General features: G+C 44.5%; 1 protein-coding gene across 2 annotated transcripts in view; it reads left to right on the top strand.

Annotated features, from left to right (window-relative positions):
• The first annotated feature begins 1,904 nt into the window (after positions 1–1,904).
• Trabd2b (TraB domain containing 2B) overlaps positions 1,905–20,107 on the top strand; it is a 265,876-nt gene continuing 247,673 nt past the window's right edge. Inside the window, exons 1-2 of one of the 2 annotated variants that reach the window (XM_076934439.1) lie at positions 1,905–2,068; positions 16,648–16,727. In XM_076934439.1, the coding sequence (XP_076790554.1) occupies positions 2,029–2,068; positions 16,648–16,727 (120 nt within the window). In that variant the 5' untranslated portion in view covers positions 1,905–2,028. The remainder of the gene's footprint in view (positions 2,069–16,647; positions 16,728–20,107) is intronic. The other variant, XM_076934438.1, reaches the window with a different exon arrangement.

The raw sequence follows: 20,107 nt of genomic DNA, 5'->3' as shown, positions 1-20,107 counted from the left end.
CCAGAATCACATCCTGAAACATTCTGATACAGAAATCTGTTATCTTACAGGCTAAGATACAGAGAACCAGAGGGAGGCAAAGCTGGTCCCAAACAGGAAGAATAGTTCTGAGCCACAAGACAAGACTTTCTACTAGTTAATATAGTTGTCTCTAGAGTTCTGTTCAGAATACTAAGAGGTCAGCTGCATTAAATTTACTGTTGTTCCAACAACAAATAGACAGAGAAATTCAAAATAATCTCTAAGGTCACAGCCCTGAATTAGCAGAGTATAGAACCGTATTTAGATCATTTTAATTCTATAGTCACTCAGCTGAGGTACTCAGCTGTTCAATAGGGAAACAGAAAACATCCAAGGAGCCAATGGCTACTAGTAGCTACTGTTGTAAATATCCATGATTAGAATGTCAGGCATCCCAAGGAAGTTTCATGTTGATGTTCTAAATTCATTCACGAAGAAAAATAACTAAAACGCAAGCAATGTGCTGTGGTGTCCTAGGTAGCAGTCAAGCAATGTGCTGTGGTGTCCTAGGTAGCAGTCAAGCAGTACAACCAACATCAGCAGAGGTTTCTTGTAGGCAAGCAGAGGCGCTTCTTAGAGAAAAGACACAGGAACAGGCCCTTGAAAGCTTGGAATAAATTCACTCAGAGGAAGGAGAGAGGTTCTCCACAGATGTCCCAAGCTAAAGATCTGTGAAAGATTATTTTGCTGTCTGGAAAGCAGCTAGTAGGTAGGGAAAACTGACAAGATACAAGAAGAAATCTAAAGAACTTTAGGGGAAGAGAAGGATGCCCTTGCTTTATATTTAGAGTGCAGGCATCATAAAAAATTTCAACTCGAAAAACAACATCCTATAAGTCAAAGTTTCTAAGCATGGAGAAATTAATATGCTATAGAGAGACTATTTTGTGTATTGTATGAGTGTGTCACCTGTCGATAATAAATCTGCTGGCCCATGAGTTAAGCAAGAGAAATAAAAGGTAGGACACCTGGGAAGTAGAAAGAATTCTGGGATAGAGGCAAGTGAGGGCATTCACCCAAAAAGATGTGGGGAGATGGACTCATGGTACCTGAGCACAAGGTAACCAGCCGTATGGCAGAATATAGATTAAAAATAATGGGTTATCTTAAATTATGTGTCTAGTCAAAGTTGAGCCTAGCTGTATGGCCAAAGTACTTGTAAATATATTTTGAGACTGAGTCTTATTTCTGATAGCATGGAGCTGGGAGAAAGAACTAGACCCAATCTCTACAATATGTCCCCATTATAACCTACAGTATTATTCTTAATAATAATAACTGGCCATATGTATCAGGTGTAAATCTCAAATTGATTTTTACCCTGTGAGTTGGATAATTATCTCCTTTAACAGAAGAGAAAGGTTGGATCTAATGTCTTGTGACTGTCCCCTCTGGGCCCAGGGCTGTTCCTCAAGAACACCTATCCAGATCCTGAGCTCTAAGCCAGCATGGGATGGAGAAGTTGAGCTTGAGTTCTGGGGCCAGCATGAGCTGGAGAAGCTGAGCTTGGATTTCTGGCCTGGGTGGGAGTCTGGAGCAGCTGCTCAGTCTCATCTCACTTTGAGATTGTAAAATCCTGCAACTCAGCAGCAAGACTGGCTGCCTGCTGGGACTGATGAGCTGATCCGTGGGTGGTCAGGAATGTTTCAGGACTTCCTGGGCCCAGTGTTCCAAGTCTAAGTGTCTGGATTAATGATCCATCCCCAGGAGAGGGAGCCGAAGTCCTGACTGACGCCAGGCGCGGGATATTGATTCGACTTTATACTCTCAGTTTGCTTTCAGCAGAGGCACCCCAGGTGGGCCGTATTCTAATAATTAACAACCCCTGAGCCCTACAATATGAGTGACCTGGGAGAGGAGAACATTTCTGGCAATGGGTGATAGACCCCAAAGCGTAAGCATGGACTCCTAGCAGACCACTATGGCCACCCAGCCAACCCATTGATCTCATCTGGATTTTGTACACTGAATGACTGGAGTCTCACCTTTGAGTGTCATTAAGCTTTTATGAGGACAACGCATGAGGATTCACACCTTCACCAAATAGGTGAGGAAAATAATGTTAAGAGAGGCAAAGGCACCCTCATGTTGAGAACAGTGACTTCCAGGATTCACATTTTATCTTTCTAGCACAGGAGGGCCACCTTGTTGAGACCCTCCTTGAGGTGAGAGAAGGAAGAAGTGTGGTTTGGTTTGTATTTTACAAACAAAATCATGACAGAGGTGCTCTGTTAGTCGCACATATAGTTAATGAATACTGAATACATATTAGTGTGTTATAGCTGCTGTACCAGGTGCTAGGGATAGCAAAACATAGTCCTGACATCATGAACCTATAGTCATGGACCAGGGGAAAATGGAGTGTAGCAGGGAAAACTGACATGCAAATTCTGCTCATTAATAATAATAAAAAAGATGAATTAGCATAGCTGCTCATTAAAGAATCAATAAGGTTGGAGTATTGAACACACCAGAGCATGGTGGGTACAAAGTATCAATGCAGAAATGAGTGATATCACTCAAAACCAAGGGTGCAGGTAGTAATAGAAAGAAGCTTCAGGTAAAAGCTGACTTAGGATGGAAACTTAAAGGAGGAATGGATGTTGGTTGAACCAATGGGAAATAGAGATCACAGGAGTGAGATGGTCCTGGTGTTTAGGAGTGTAGCATCTGAGTAAAGGCATAAAACTGGTTGGGGCCACTGAGTTGTCTGCAGAATTCAAGTATGAGGCATACTGGCTCACATTATAGGGGTTAGAGATTGGAAGTCTGAGGATAGCCTGTGGGTTGCTAATACACTTACCATGGTAGATGAGTCCAGAGAAGTTCTCTGTTGGAACAAGGGGATTGAGATTTACCCTGAGGGGATCAAATGAGGAAGCAACATGGTTAGAACTGCACTTGAAGGAACTCTCTTTCTCTATAGGCTGAAGATGCAGCCTCTGCTTCACCTCAATGACTTGGAGGACAAACTCTCAGCCCAGCTTTTCAAAACCTTAGATGGTCTCTTGCTGCCCTCCACAGTCTCATAATCTCCTTACTATTACCTCTGCCTTGAGGAACTTATTATCCCACAAATACCCTGTAATATTTGTTTTCAAAATGGAAATGTCTTTTTGTCAGGATGCCAATCCTCACACTCTAATTCAAGGAGTAGCAAACTTAGAAAGCGGGAGTAAAATTTCTCTTCCCTGTTTTCCTCTACCTTATAAACTCTACTCAACACTGAACTTTTGGGAAATATTTTTCTAGATTCCTTTAAATGTTTTCTCTGCCTTCTGTCAATTCTTACCTGTTCTTCAATACTCATTATAGCAGTGGTTCTCAATCTGTGGGTTACTACCTCTTTGAGGACCAAGTATCAGATATCCTGTATATCCTGTATATCAGATATTTATATTTTGGTTCATATCAGTAACCAAAATTATAGTTATGAAGTAGCAGTGAAGATAATTTTATGGTTGGGGGTCACCATTACATGAGGGTTGCTGCATTTTGAAGTTTGGGTACCACTGCATTATAGGGCCAGTAAGACAACCCATGGGTCAAGGTACTTGCCATTATACCTAATAACCTGAGTTTGATCCCATGTAAGGACTGTATGACAGTTCTTATCTGTCATAGTTACAGTGTCTTGTATGTAGTAAACCCTCCATAAATATCTATAAGATATGTGGATGCATGGACAGACAGATAGATGGCTGTGTTGATGAGTGGATGGATGCAAGAATGGGTGCAAGGACTGAAGGGATTCCTGTGAGATGTTCAACAGAATACCTATAAGGGTATGAAGTTGACATCAAGCAGTGAAAAGGATCTCCGCTGGGAATTAGGAACCTGGACTAGTGTCTGGCTGTGCCTTCTGCTTGTATTCTCCTTGTATTACTTTTGTGAGTTTCTTAGCCTTTCTAACATTCCATTTCCCCACTGGAATTGAATAGTGGGGCTGGGTAATTCTCCAAAAGCCTCTCCAACGGATGCTCCAGAATGTTCAGTTGGCGGTGACCCAGCACCCCTATTTCACACCTCTATAATTACCCACCTGCATGCCTTTTATTATAGAGATTGGGGGTAGGGGTGGGACTTGTTAAATAAAGGGCAAAAGGAAATTGCTGGCTTGCCAAAATGACATTGCTGGCATTAACTAGATTAACGTCTGAAATGAAAAGCCCACAAAAGCAAACACAAAACAAAGAAACAAAACCAAAACAGAGAAGCAACCAAAGCTTCCACTGGAGGCTTCATGGTCACCTACTCCAGCCTGTCTGACTCTGCAAATCAATCTATCCTTACAGGATAGGTCACAAGAGTCACTCCTGTCTTCTCAAAACTTAGTGAACTCGAGAGTCATTATCCTCCAAGAGTGACCTCAAGGATCATTATCCTGGGCTCTGAGTCCCAGGCTAGAGTTGAGGAGGTGAACAGACAATATACAGAGCATGAAAGCTGGGACGGGAAAGACAAGGCTGAGGAGTCTCCAGTTCCTCAGATTTAGAGCAGCAGTCTCTAAGCTGAGTGATGACTTGTTCTGTAGACAATTTCTGAGCAGGACCTTCTGTGTAGAGGGAAGAAGAAGATAAAGACAGAGGCATGAAGGAGCACACTTCTGCAAAGCTAGAGCACAGAGGGAGGGGATAACACTATTCCACTGTAGCTTCTTCTGGCCATACACCTACCCCAAGATAAGGAGTACAAGCACTGTAGCCTAAGATATCAAAGTGCAATGCCAATCCCCACTCCAAGTCAGAGTGTCAACACCCACAAACATCCATTGAGCAGTTATGGGAAGAAACTGCCATGTTGCTGGTGCCAACCAGTTCTGAGACACAAAAAGACCATAGGCAACAAGATCAAGACATTAGTCAGTTTGCAGAATTGACACTCCAAAGAGATGCCATGATCCTACGGTAGAGGACCAGCCCTGCCCATAGCTCCCCACTGCTCCACTGGTGGCCATTTTGCAGTTGTGGTACCTACTCTACCTCCCCTCAAAGGGTATGCTATGGCCAGATTGGGGATGGGAGAATACAGAAAAGCATTAGCATATAGGAAAGCTCTTTCCAGTTGACTCAGCTTCCCCAAGTCCTTACAGTGGATACCTACTTGCTAGCCTCTGCACTCAGATCTAAATCCTTGCCCCCAAGCACCACACAGGCCTTCCATGCCTTCCATTTGGACCCTGATTTGTTCCTGTGGACATGTATTCTTGGGCTGTGCTATGAATTCAGCCATTAGAAGGTGGTCTTTAATTAAAAACCACAACTTCTGTAATGCCTTGAACCATTAGACACCAGAACTGTCACATCAGCAGCTCAAGGGACATTCTCAACATGACTTACATTACCAGCTGCTTTTGCCAGGGTCATTTAAGATGTTAGGATGTTTTCTTTCTGAAGAATGACAATCTAATGACATAGCCACAGACAGGACTGAGTATAAGCCATGGTAGAAGGCCATCCCGGCACTCTCTCTAACCTCAACAAACTGTACTTAGGCCCAGGCTACCAGCATATGTATAGGTCATTCCTGGTCAGAATCACCCAGACTAGGTCACTGGGTATTAATCATTGCCAAAAGAGCAGTTAAACTAAAAACCAATTCATTAAAGATTAAGCTTCACCTCCAAACCCCTCAGGGAAGGGGAGCTGTGGCTGGGTAGCCATGCCCTGCTCTGGGAGGTCACCAACTGTGAAAGTTTTCTCAGAGAGCCTACAATGAGGAGTTGGGTGGCCTGGGTTCCAGTCCTGACTCCAGTTTCAACTTGCCAGGGAACACTGGGCATGCCTGTTATGCATTCATAGTTCTAATTTATTTCCTAAGTAAATGGAGAAAACTTCACTGGGTTTGCCACCCTGAGGATGGTGTACATGCTTGCCCTTCCCACTCTGAAGACACAGGTTGTTCAGTTGCAATTGCAATATTGAGACCATGGAGACTTGACAATGAGTCACCACTCCACTCTGAGGTATAGAGGGCAGGGTCCCAGACCTTCCCTTCTTATTCCCCATACTAAACAGACTGCATTGCTCACCCTAAAAGCATGTCTGCTTCATTCTCTATTCATCCACAAGAAAAAAAAAAGATCAATTCTTGGAACAACCCTTTGGATTATGCCATCCTATTGAGGTCTGCCAAACCAAAGCTTATGAATTTAGTGAAGACACCGGACCTTCACAAATCAAGATCTAATGTTGAAGCGATGATGTAATATAGAATGAAGCAAGCAATGACTGACACTGAACATCATGGGCTGTGTATGCAGCTGGTAGTGTGATGGCCCCAGAGCTCTACTGGTGGCCCTTCATGGAAATGACACCATTAGCAGCTTGGATTGCAACAGACAGCTTCTGTTCTGATGGGATGTGTGAAGCAAGATAAGGGAGACATTGAAATTGGTATGTGAACCTCACCTCTTCCCTTGCTGATTTCATAAAATGAGTCGAATCACTTCTCCGTCTGTAGGTGGCAGCACTGCCCCCTTTCTCCAAGAGGAACCGTAGTTTTCCCTTGAGAACAAGTGCCTCAAGAGGGTAAAGTGCAGAGATAAAAATGAGATAAACTTGCCCCAGAGCAAACATCCTCACATGTGTAAAATGTAACAAACGTGAATTTGCCGAACTCCAGAAGCCTCAATCCACTTGTGAAATAGCCTTTCCAAGGCTCTAGCAAGATTCCATAAATCACCAAATATTTTCTAAGGAACCATTACATGGAACCTATGACACAGTCGGCACACACAGAGCCCAGCTTGGAAACTCCAGAGCAAGAGAGGTGCTACCTGTAATCCTAGAACCTTCTCCCCAGCCTGTTCTGCACCAGGATCTCACCCTGGAGCTTTCACAGACATTGTCTCAGAGTTCTCATGTGCCAAGTCCTCACCTTGTGCCCTGAGCACTAAGTTGGTTGCCTACACAATGTCATGCCCTTGTGACCCATGATCCTGACATCTGACTTTACCATGAGAAAGCAATGGACTTCGAAGTTAACCTTGGGCTGGGAATGTAGCTTCATTGGTAGAGTACTTGCCTAGCCTATAGGAATCCTTGCTTTTGATCCCAAGAACCAGGTATGGTAGCAGATACTTCTACCTCCAGCACTCAGGAAGATGAAGCCAGGGGACTGAGAATTCAGGGTCATCCTGGGCTGCATAGAAAGATCTAGGCTAGCCTAAAGTATACGACAGTGTCTCAAACAAGCAATAACAACAACAGAAAATGTTAACTTTCCAGATTAGCCAGCTGTTACCTTATACAAATGGGAAATTTAAGAAGGTAGAGCATCCATTCAAGGTTACATGGTAGGAGTCATATAAACAGGGCAGAGAGCCTGGTCTCCTGAAGGAAAAATTTACAGAAACAGAAATCCAATGCAGTAATGGGGAGTAGCACCAGATTAGGCTCATATCCAAATAGTCCCTTTGAATAGTGTGCCCACTAAGAAAGTTTGGGGGAAGGAGTCAGGCCTGTCCTGCAGCCACTAGAAGCATTGCACGTAGCAAGCCATTTCATTTTATCAAGCCCCTTCATTTTGCTTAGCATCCCCCAGTGGGGGTGGAGACAGTCTGATAAGATAGTGAGAGAAAAAATGCTTTTAAAAGTCTAAATACAGCCGGGCAGTGGTAGCGAACACCTTTAATCTCAGCACTTGGGAGGCAGAGGCAGGTGGATTTCTGAGTTCAAGGCCAGCCTGGTCTACAGACTGAGTTCCAGGACAGCCAGGGCTATACAGAAAAACCCTGTATCAAACCACTCCCCCCCAAAAAAGTATCTTTTGCAGGTGACATTATTAATAATTATTTTACTATCATCTCCATCATCTTTCCTGGTTATTAACTATCTGTTGCCTATCAACTGCAAGCATCTGTCATTTAGGAATTTCTTTATGCCTTTTGTGGACCTGTTTATACTCCACCCAGCAGCACCTCTCTAGCTTTTGATCCCTATCGAGGCCAAGTTTCTACAGGCTAACTCCTCATATTTGAATGGATTTTCTAATCTCTTTCGTGGGTTCCATCAGGACCAGCTGAAACTCTCTGCAATATGGCTTTACCTCCTCCTCTGGCTGGGAGAGATATCCCAAGGAGCAGAAGGAAGATAGAGACTTTTCATTCCCAACCCATGACCTCCAAGCCCAGAAGACCTGTATAAGAAATGACTAGGTAGGTCTTCTTAACCATCTCAGCTAAGACTGAGACCAGAGTCCAGACCCTAACTGTCCTGAAGAGCACCCAAGGTCCAGGATACTATTTATTCTCTAAGCCTATTGTTCTCTTCACATGAGAAACAACCAGGAAACCTTTCTCAATCACATTATACAAAGCCCCCCCCAAAAAAAAAACACATGAAGAGAATACAGTCTACTCAGAATCTACCTTGGTTTGTGTTCTACAGAATTTTAAGTTAAGTTCGACAATATGCTTGCCACTTTCAGAAAGTTCACCCTTAAATAAAACCAAAGCATAAACAAACCTCTACATACAGTGAGATTGACTAAAATATTAAATAAAAAAAATTTATGGAAAGCAGAAGTTTAGGGAAGGTTCTGACTATACTTGCCTAGGATAACCTGGGAAAACCTAAAGGCTGGAGAGATAGCTAATTTGATGAAGTGTTTAATTTACAGACATGACCATCTAAGTATAGTATCCAGAACCTGGGAAGGGAAAAACCTTGTGTGCAGAGAGTCTATGGATAAATTTATGGGGCTTTGTCCAAAGCAGCCAGGCTAGCCAAGTTGGTGAGCTCCAAGTTCAATGAGACCCCTGCTTTAGAAAATAGGTAGAAAGCAATTCAGAAAGACACATAATATCAAACAGCACTCTCTCTCTCTCTCTCTCTCTCTCTCTCTCTCTCTCTCTCTCTCTCTCTATCTCACACACACACACACACACACACACACACACACACACACACCAGGGAGCTGAGCAAATACTGAAGTATTCTTGAATAAAGATGGACAGGTCAAAAAAACAGAGAAGACTACCTAGGGTCTACATGCAGGGAAGCACTGCTGGTTATAGTCTACCTATCAAAGGCACTGGCAGGCCTCATTTCTGCTCTTCAGAAAACAGCCTAGTGACAACTCTGATTGAGGCATCTGAAGAACACTCTGGCTTCCTTAGGCAAGACTGTCAGTTTTCTCCCAAAGGACACACAGAATTTATTCTATCTTTAGACCAGTGCTGACTATTCATTGATGCCATGGGTCTCAGAACATCCCCCACTAAATAAGTCTCTCAGACACACTCTACCTCTTTCCCCTGACTAGCTTTCCACCATTGAGGTAACCTTACCTTACCAGTCAGAAGCAGGGGTGGGAGTGAACCCCAGGCCACCAGGTTTCTCTCCTACCCTACCCTCCTGCTCACACAACTGGGTAAATCAGCCCACCCAGTCCATCTGGAGGATGGAGAACTCCAGACAAATTTGGGGTGATTGTAACAGTAGCGTTTGCCCAGCAAATTATACTCCACGAGCTAATTAGAAAGGGATTGTGGCCCTCAGCCTTAATTAATATCTAGTCCCCAACAACTTAATCCTGGGTGAAATCATAGCAAGGATCTCACCCGAATACTGGAATTCTTTCCTTCTACAAATCACCTATATAAATACATATATTTTAATAGCAGCAATTATAAAGTTCTCTGCCAACTTCTGGGGCTGTTTAACATTCCTGGATCGAGGCCACAGCTTTTCCTTGGTCTCCTCCCTCACCACAACCGAGGCCTAATGAATAGTCACTCAGGCAGTTCTGCGTGCCATGTAACCAATATCTCCTACCAGTGGGTCTTCACAGGGCTTTAATAAGCAGTCTGGGAGGACAGCCTGAGGAGGTCCGCAAACCTAATCGTTAACTCTGAGGCTTAATCAGCCTCTGCTTCCCACCCAGAATCTCCCTCAGCTATGGGGTCTGGTCCTCCCAGTAATGGATGGAAAATAGGCGATTTCCTGACAGTTAGCAACCAATTTTCCACCAATTAGCTGAGAGATGGTGGTCTCAGGAGGGAAGGAGATGGTTCCAGCACAAGAAACTGGGCTGGAAGAAAGAAGATGCTAAGAGTGTAGGAGGCCAAAGCCTGAGAATGAAGGGCGTTGTGTCCCCAAGCCTTCTTCTCCTCCCCAGGACAACTTCAGCCTGTATCCCTGGGAAGGAATTTCTGGGGACAGTGATTATACTAGAATCTCCTTGGGACTCTTCTCAGTGACCTGTTAAATGACAATGTCCCTCTCATCTCTCTTCCAGGGCAGATGGACAAGGGCCAGTTCCCCTGGTTCTCTTCACAGTGTACAGGTGACAGTTATGAAATTCCTCCAAAGCTATTAATGTGGTGACTTGATTAATTCTGGAGTCAGAATGCTGTACCTTAAAAATCTTGAATTTGGAGCTGAACAGGCAGTTCAGTTGTTAAGACTATTTTTTCTACAGTTACAAGGGCCAGAGTCAGGAATCAAGCACCCAAATAACAAGAGAGACATCCCTACAGATGTTTATAATTCGAGCTCAGTTTCCTCATTTGTAAAGTGGAGATAATAGTATTGCCTGTGATGCCGATTACATGGAATGATGTGACATTTCATACCTTGTGAAGTAATGCTCAATGAATACGTAGTATTATTAATTCCATGAATTATTAATAATCGATAGGAATGGCAAATACATGTCAATGGTAGGACTCACCTGTATAAGAACCACCAGCTCTGAGAATCCTCTAGTTGTTGATATGGCCCCTCATTTACTGCCACCTGAATAACCATTGTCATCATTGACCATCTGACCTTACACCCCAAGGAGACCTTTCTAAAAGGCAGATGAGCCTCTGCCCACATGGCTGCCCTAATTGAGCCCCTGCAGGAGTGCAGCCTGGAGTGGACCCTTTCAGTGATTTAGTCCTAGGTGAAACTCCTTTCCCATAGCTCATAAGCCATTAGTGATATGTTCCCTGCTGTTTTCCTAGGCTCATCTCCCACTAAGCCTGGCCCTATTTCTTTGTTTTATAACTTTGATTTGTTGTAATTTAATATGCATACCTGCATATAAAGTATTTTAATCAAGATCCCCTTCCCTCCAGGTCCTTTCCTATTCTCCCACACTTCTCCCTCCCAATTCATGTTTTCCTTAATACCTACTAAATTCATTTAGAACTGCCTGGTGGCATCTCTGCAGCCTGCATCCCTGAAGAAAACTGAGTCTCCCCTCCCACACTGGTCCAGTTTCTTATAATCCCAACTGAGGAACTCATTACTGGCAGCAATCCTGTAGACTTGGACCTGCCTCTCCAAATCAATGTGAGACTGTTGCTTAGCTGGCAGGTACAGGAGACACATAGGTCCCCATTTGCTCACCCTTGCTGTGGGCCCACAGGGATGTTCTGCAATGAGTGACTAATGGCATTGCTGACATGCTCTTGAGTCATAGAAGAGAGGTTACCCTCAGCACCACACTGCATATTTGGATTCTACTTACTTTTAACTTTCTCACAATTAGCTGTTCTTCTCTGGTAACTGAAGGATGCAGTCCTTTCCATGCTGAGCTTTTTGGGGAGGGGAACAGGAGTAACAATGGTGAGTGTTTGATGTACACTCTGTGCCAGACATCCCATTGAGAAATTTTACATGAATCATCTAATGGGACCACCTAATTTTGTCAGAAGGGCTTTAAGTGCACTAAATATATAGTTTATCACACAAACTGGGACTCTTCTAGAGCAAACTTAGCACTAGTAATAACAACACAGGGACAAGAGGGAAAACCAGGACCTTTTCAGGCAAGGCAGAGCAAATAAAACCCTAAATAAAAGTAGCTGCCCTTTGTCTTAATAAGAGTTAATGTTGTTGGGATGAACCACTGTAACTGAATCAACTTAGAGAAGAAAGGGTTTATGTGGCTGAGGCTACCACATCATTGTTTACCATGGAAGGAAGACGGGATAGGACCGTAAATAGGGAAGGAACCTGGAGGCAGGGGCTGATGCAGAGGCCAGGGAAGAGTGCCACTTACTGGCTTGCTCCCCCTGCTTTCTTATAGACCCCAGAAACAAAATGGACTGGGCCCTCTCACATAAATTACTAAGTAAGAAAATGTCTACACCAAGATCATATGGAGGCATTGTCTCAAGTGAGGTTCCCTCCTCTCTGATGACTCTTGTGTGAAGTTCACATGAAACTACTCAACACAGCCTTATTTTACAGTGGGGCTTGGACCTGGAGGTGAGGATAGAAAGCCACTTGGAAGTGAAGAACCACACCCTGGTTTTCTCTATTTTTAACACAGGATTTCAAACCTCTGACTCTAATCACATGGTCAAAACTGTTCACGATGTAACATGAAACTATATTTCCTGACAGGAGAAATCTGGGCCAGGGCTCCCTGCTAGGGGTAGAAGCAAATGACCTCCCTGCAGGATTCCCTACAGTCACACATCTGTGTGTGTGAAGATGCTTTACCATCAGACTTGTGCTGGGTACTGAGGACCACTACCTATTCTGCAGCATCACCATGTTACTTCAGCTGACCCTCCAGATTCTGTATCTGAGGCATTTCACAACTCAAAACTAGAATCCCTAACCCATCCTTCTCTGTCCTCCTAGTCTGCATGAACATCCATTGCCTGCCTTCAGGGAAGGAGTACAGTGTGAGTCAGTACTGTGTCTCTTTTAGTCCTGAGGAGGCCTGAGGAGGGCAGCCCTTAGAGGAAGAGCATAAAATCATTATTCTTCCTGGCTTTCTGCATCCCTGGCTACATTTTCTCTGAGTGTTATCCCATCTTTCTGGCCTTGGTTGCTACTAGTCCTTAGGATAACCTTGTGCATTTAGAACAAGGGACACCCTCACCTCACCTAGGTAGCACAGCCCTGGTGGAGGGGCTTCAGGTGAGCTAGCTCTGAAGTCAAGAGCTAGCCTCTCACAGAATGCAGCATTTGGGAGAGTAGACCCTGTGTGTTGACTGGGCATCACAGTGGAGTTGGCTCTAGAGACAAGGGCTTGAGAGCAGGAGAATTGACCCTACCTTCAGCCGATGTCAGCATTGGGTGGCTTAGCCAAAGCAGTGCTGGAGAGATCTAGCTCTGACCAGCTTAGCTACTACTGCCTACGTCCAGATCCAGGGCTCTAAGTTAGCCCATCCCAAAATCCATATCATTTTCAAAAAGATGGAGCACATAAAATAGCCAGTCCTGTTGGATCCAAAGCTGCAGGATCTCCATGACCCAAGACAACAACAGGAAAAACCAGCAGAGTCTTGATGAGGAGCTAAGCCAAAAATCTCAAACCAAACCAATGACTCGGTGCAATGAACATTTGCAAGTGAAGATGTGTGGACAGAAGGATATACTGCAGGACACACTGTGACACATTACAGCTCCAACAGTGAGATGTTTTCTATGCTTTGTTTTGTTGGTGGTGGTGGTGGTAGTGGTGGTGTGTGTGTCTGTGTGTGGTGTGTGTGTGTGTGTGTGTGTGTGTGTGTGTCTGTGTGTGTGTGTGTGTGTGTGTGTGTGTGTGTGTTTATTTTGGGGGATAGGTTGTAAGGGTGAAGGGCAGATATGAGGGGATGAAGAGATGAGTGGGACTAAGGTGCATGATGTCAAATTTACAAAGAATCAATGAAAAGTGAAAGAAAAAAAAAGAAAGAAAAGAAAGGAGAAAAAAGAAAGAAAGAAAGAAAGAAAGAAAGAAAGAAAGAAAGAAAGAAAGAAAGAAAGAAAGAAGAAAAGAGAGAGGAAGCAAGGGAAAGAAGGAGGGAGCAAGAGAGGGAGGGAGGGAGGGAGGGAGGAAGGAAGGAAGGAAGGAAGGAAGGAAGGAAGGAAGGAAGGAAGGAAGGAAGGAAGGACAAAAAGCAGAAGACCCTTCCTTTGGTTGGAGACAGCTCTAGACCAGATATAAGATTTGTGAGCAAGGCTCTCTTCTCTGGCTGGATTTTAGCTCTAACAGACACCTTAGCAGAATATATTAGTCTAGGATACACATAGGCAGCTCCATGCATCATGCTCTACCCTTGCCAAAATGCCCAGCTAGCTCAATTTGCAGGCATGCCTTCATCTTACAGTCACATTTGTATTAAGCAATAATAGGGTTGCTATTTGCTTCTTCTATCATGAAATGGGGTAGGAAAATGAAGAGATGGAACTGAGGAACTCAAAGTTCATTTGATTCACTGGGAGATGTGTGTCTTGCCACCAGTGGCACCCACACACACACACACACACACACACACACACACACACACACATACTTCAGTGTCTCCTGTTTGTAGCAAGGGCTATATCTATGCCCATTGGGAATATGCCAGCTATTCCCCTTCCTTTTGTCACTTTAGTCTTGGTATTCTTAACTTCTGAGAGTCAGCCTTGAAGCTCCCTTTCCAGCCTTCTGCCTACACACAGACACACATAGGCACACACAGCACACACAGTATACACAGGCACACAACTTACTTCTTTGTACTCACTACAAGAAAATATGGCAATGGAGCTCTGGAGAGAACAGTGCCCTGGCCACTTCCAAGCTGTGAAAGATGACAGAATTTCCTCTGAGCCAAGCCCTGATAAAGCACTGTTCTTTGCTCGGGAGTATTTTAGATAGCTTGGCCTCACCAAGAAAGTAATGTGCTCTGGTCTTGCAGACAAAGGTAGAACCATTTTTGGTCGGGAAAGATCTGGCCTTAGGATCCAAGAAAATCCCAGGGGCATCCTAGATGGCAGTAGATTCTGAGTGTGTAGGACAATTTTTGTCATATTGACACAAAATAGAGTCATCAGAGAAGAGGTTCAATTGAGAAAACGCTCCTAGTGATCCTGGTGGTCCTGGAGCACATCAGAAAATAAGCTAGGCAAGCAATGAGAGCAAGTCAAATAGCGTTCCTCCATGGAGTTAGCTTCAGTTCCCACAAAGGCTTCTCTCAATGGACTGTGACCAGGATATGTAAGCCAAACAAACCCTTTCCTCCTCATGTTGCTTTTGGGCATGATGTTTTATTGAAATAGAAACCCTAAGACACTGGGGGTTATAGATGAGAGATAGAGCAGGCACTCAAAAGCCAGAATGTGTCTGGCCTTTGAAACCTGAATGTGTGGCTTTCATTTTGTTTCATAGTAAATTCTGTGAATCCAAGAATTCAGGATAATAATTATTATTTGAATTTACTACTCCATGATCCCAAGACTATTTTACAGCAGTGACTCAAAAGGCTCATACCTTGGGAACCTGAGATGCTTGGAATTGTCATATTTCCTGAGACATGGTCCCCTTGTGCATTTCTTTTTAAAGAGATACTGAGGACACTCTGTACATATTTATCTCCTGTACTCCTCTCAGTTATGGATTTTGATTATCCCTATTTTTCAGATGAAGAACTGAGGCATGAAGTAGTGAGGTAGTTTTCTTGAGGTGATTCAGTAGTACCTAGTGGCCCATGACCAAAACTTCCAGGTGGTAAAGGTACTATACCCAAGAAGTCAAGTTGCCTGGGTGGCCTACAGCTACTTAGTTTTAAAATCACCTTGATGTTCTCACTCAACCAGATGTCTCTTCCTTAACTCAAGCTATGTATGGCGATAGGAACCTCCCAGTGACTAGTGTTATTGGGATGTACAAAGTTTTCACTCTCTATGCCAGCCTTGATTACTCCTTTCTTTCCAAAGCAGGTTCCCTCCCTAGCCTCCAGTTCTGAATCCCCCAGGCAAAACCAGGCATATTCTGTGGGCTACAGTCCAAGTTTACTTAAGAAGAGGAAAATGTTATTATGGAGATTACAATAGCTTTAAGAAACAGAGCATCTGTGTACCCATGCATGACCACAAAAATGCTCATCAGCTTTGCAGCTTCCTGCTGGGACCTTTCAAGCTGAGCCTGAAGCTGGTTGGCATAGGGTAAAGGATGGGAGATCAAAATGAGGCCAAGTAGCCTGTTGCTCTTCTCCTTGCTCTCGAAGAAGCCCAGAAAGAAGACCAAAGACACCTTTTCCCTGCATCCGCATGCCCCACGGTCCTAATCGTGAATGAAGAAGAAGAGCTGTGGGTGGCTACTGTGTGTGTGTGTGTGTGTGTGTGTGTGTGTGTGTGTGTGTGTGTGTCTATGTGTGTGTCTGTGTCTGTGTGTGTCTGTGTGTGTGTCTGTGTGTGTGTGTCTGTGTGTGTCTATATGTGTGTCTGTGTGTGTCTGTGTGTCTGTGTCTGTGTGTGTGTATGTCTGTGTGTGTCTGTGTGTATGTCTGTGTCTGTGTGTGTGTCTGTGTGTCTGTGTGTATGTATGTCTGTGTCTGTGTGTGTCTGTGTCTGTGTCTGTGTGTGTCTGTGTCTGTGTGTGTGTATGTCTGTGGGGGTGTGTGTGGGTGTGTGTGGGGGGGGTGATGTGTGTGCACAGATGCCTTCATTCATGAAGGAATGGGTAGGTGTGGTGAAGAGTAGAGAGGATTAGGGCTCCTCCTCCTTATCCATTCTATGCCCTTAGCTAAGCTTTATATGAAGAAGTGCAAGTGCGCTGCTCAGACTCCACCCAGACCCACCATGGAGCTCTAGATTTGATGCCTGACTAGGAGAGAGTGGAAAGGGATTGAATAAAAAGACTCCAAGAAGGCCATAGACTTAACTCCATTTTTTTTTAATTTTTGTGCATTTATTTATTTTCTAGGAAAGAAAAAAAAGAAAACCATTAAAGTGAAATTCCTGAGGCAAGGAGCAGTCAGAAGTCTGGCTCACATCTCCTGCTGGGTAATTATCTGGCATTTAGCACCCCTCTTCCCAGGACTTGTAATTAGCAGGGAAATGAAGATGCTGTCATCCTACCTCCCAGCTTCTCTCTACTGCCCAGAGGCTATGGGAGAGGCTCATTGAGGGTGGGGGAAAGTGCAGCAAACTGGATCGTAGCTAGATATCAGAAGGGACTTTCAAGCCAGTAAGAACATCAATAGGACAGTAACTGAGGGTCTTCTGGAAGACTCTCTGCCTCTCCTGCCCGCAGCCATCTCTCATCTCTGAATTTCTACAGTGGGTGCAGGTTGGGCTGCACCTCTTCCTACAGGGAGCTAGCTAGGGTTTGATTAAACAGCTGTGTGATAGCAGGGTCTCACTGCATTCACCCATATTGTCCCAAGTGCCTCTGAACAGAGGAGACTAAAGCCAGGGGAAATGCAGTGACCCCAAGAAAGAGTTAAGAATCTAGTCAAAAGTGACAGGAAGTGAGTGAGGCAGGATTATCTGCTTAGTTGGGAGCGACTTAGTGAAAACAAAAAATTGTGTGGTGTAGTGTGGGTTTTGACAATAAAGAAGAGATTCTTAGAGGAAGCTTCCAGCAATTACTACTGTTTAACAAGATCTCCGAGTATTTGGCTATTATTCTCATCCTTCACACACCATCCACTCTTTATCTCTTCTGAAAAACTTCCCTATCATCCACAAGCTTGTCTGGATCTTACAGCCAACTCCCAACTACTTCACCCTTCCTCAGTACTCTCCAGAGAGCAACCTGGAACATAGAGGACTGAGAAACACAAAACAGAGTTTACTCAAAAGATTTAGAGGTTGGAATTAAATCAGGAAGGCCCATAAATGACAGAATAAGAAAAGACACAACTATTCTGTAGAAGAACGTGAGCTTTTCCAGATGAATTTTGTGGCCACAGAGAAGATGGGTGACAGAGAATGATTGGCAGAAGTTGAGAAAGATAAGGTAAGCATAGAGATAGAAAGTATAACCCCAATCCCAGCAGAAGGTTAGGGTGGTCTGGACCAGAAAACAGTCATGATAATAGAAACAGAGGCCATGAGCTTTGAAGCCCCAACCACCCTGGTGGCAGCAGTGCTGGGTCACCAGCCAGCTATTCCAATTATTCATAGAAATCAATTTTGTTCCACAGAGACTCAGATAAAACTCATGTTGCCAGCCGACAGTAATGGATGAGAAGCTTAGGGTGAGCAGATAAGAGGGGACCCAGAGAGGGGTGATCAGGTGGGGCTTTGCAGGCACAGGGCAGTGTGGTTAGAGGTTATCAAAACATCCCTTCAAATAGCAAAGATTCAGCGCCAGCCAGCTCAGCAGTGATCTGTGTGTGGAGGGACAAACCAGCCCCCCCCTCCCCCGCCTGAGCTTTGAGGCCCAGATAAAAAGTCCTTGAGTATTATTCCTACCAACAGAGAGAAACTAATTCAATCTTGACTAAGGTAGAGGCTCAAAAGATAAGACTATGAAGCAAGATGCCCTCTAAGGCCCTGGCTCTCTGATGATCAGGAATTGCAGTGTGTGTGTGTGTGTGTGTGAGAGAGAGAGAGAGAGAGAGAGAGAGAGAGAGAGAGAGAGAGAGAGAGAGAGAGAGAGAGAGAGAGAGAAAGAGAGAGAGAGAGAGATTAGGAACAGAATGATTCCTTCAAAGCACTCAGGAGATACCGAGGAAGACAGAGAAATGCCTCCCTTGTCTCATCTAAGCATGCATGGATAGAAAGTCTGGGCCCCATCACACTTGCTGGGAAAAGATTCCAGGACAGCCCTCCCCCAGAGATATAAGACACAAAGGGGTGAAGAAGAGGAGGTTTGCCAGTGGACAAAAAAGACAATGAATGACACTGGGGTTCCCAGAGCAGGGGAACAGAAGGAATCTGAAGATGAGCAATCAGAGGGGGAGCTAGAGATTAACCCCAGTAATGAATTGCTGATTCTTGTATCATGCTGTTTGCCCTGCTGGGCATCACCTTGTGTATCTCACATGAAGTAAACAGTGTCATGCTCATGACCACCCTCACTTTATATCAGAGGAGGCCAAAGCTTTGAAGTGAAGTTAATGTTCCCACAGTCACAATGTAAGAGGATAGAGCTGGCATATGGATGCTGGCAGTATCTTAGGGTTTTACTGCTGTGAACAGACACCATAACCAAGGCAACTCTTACAAGGACAACATTTAATTGGGGCTGGCTTACAGGTTCAGAGCATCCAAGCAGGCAAGGTGCAGGAGTAGTTGAGAGTTCTGCATCTTCATCTGAAGGTTGCTAGCAGAATACTGGTGGGTCTTAAAACCCACATAGACACACCTATTCCTACAGGGCCACACCTTCTAATAGTGCCACTCCCTGGGCCATGCCTATATAAACCATCACAGGCAGCCTGACTCCATCACATCACTACAAGATACACTTGCAAAGGGCTTGCTCTATGCAAGACTAACACAAGCACTCACAAACATGTTGTACCAGCTCAAGCAGCTTATACCCACTGTGCAAAAGAAGGTGAGCCTCAACAAAGTAGTTTGCCCACAATTGCATTTCAGAGAATTGGCAGGGCTGGCAGGTGGACCTATCCATCTCCCAGGTCACCTCTAGATCGCCCCTGCTAAAAAGATGAACAGCTGTGTTGGAGCATCCCCCAGATAAAGACAGGACTGAGGGCCAACCTCATCCCATTCTGCTCAGACAGCTTTTGCTCACAGCTCCAGGTTGGCCTGAGAGGCCACATCTACCAACACTCAAGGCTGGGAGGAGATAACACGTTTTATCTCTGCAGAGGGTTTAATAGTTTATTCCCATCCAGGGCAGTGGGGTGCCTGGTGCCCATTCTTGGAAGGTGTCCAGCGACAGGACAAATGTGAGGTACTTCCTACCCTTCTCTCTAGCACGTGGTCCTCTCCACACCTCACTATCACCAGCAGGAAACATCTTGGATGCAGCACATCTACACAGGCACCAGGTCCAGTAGAAAATAATCACCTTGAGCTCAGAGCTCTGACCAGCAAGACAGCAAGCTGGGAGGAATAGCACAGCTCTGGAATGGACCTAAACCAATGTGCTTTCCTGGCTCTACTGGTTTCTAACTGTGTCTGGTTAAGCTATTATTAAATCTCATTTTATTATAACTCCATTGGGAAGTTGCTGCCAGGGCTAAGACAAGAAAGATCAAGTAGGAACTAGAGAGAGATGGCTCAGCAGTTGAGAACATCGGCTTCACTTTCAGAGAACCTGGGTTCAATTCCCAGCACCTACATGAATCTGTAACTACAGTTCCAGGATATTTCACACCCTCTTTTGGCCTCCTGGGATATCATATATGCATGTGATATACAGAGATATACTGAGAAAACACTCATACACATAAAATAAATTAAAA

The sequence above is a fragment of the Arvicanthis niloticus genome, chromosome 5 (genome assembly GCF_011762505.2).
Source record: "Arvicanthis niloticus isolate mArvNil1 chromosome 5, mArvNil1.pat.X, whole genome shotgun sequence".
Lineage (NCBI taxonomy): Eukaryota > Metazoa > Chordata > Mammalia > Rodentia > Muridae > Arvicanthis > Arvicanthis niloticus.
The sequence above is the reverse complement of the archived record's forward strand: the minus strand, read 5'-3'. Positions and strand labels throughout refer to the sequence as shown.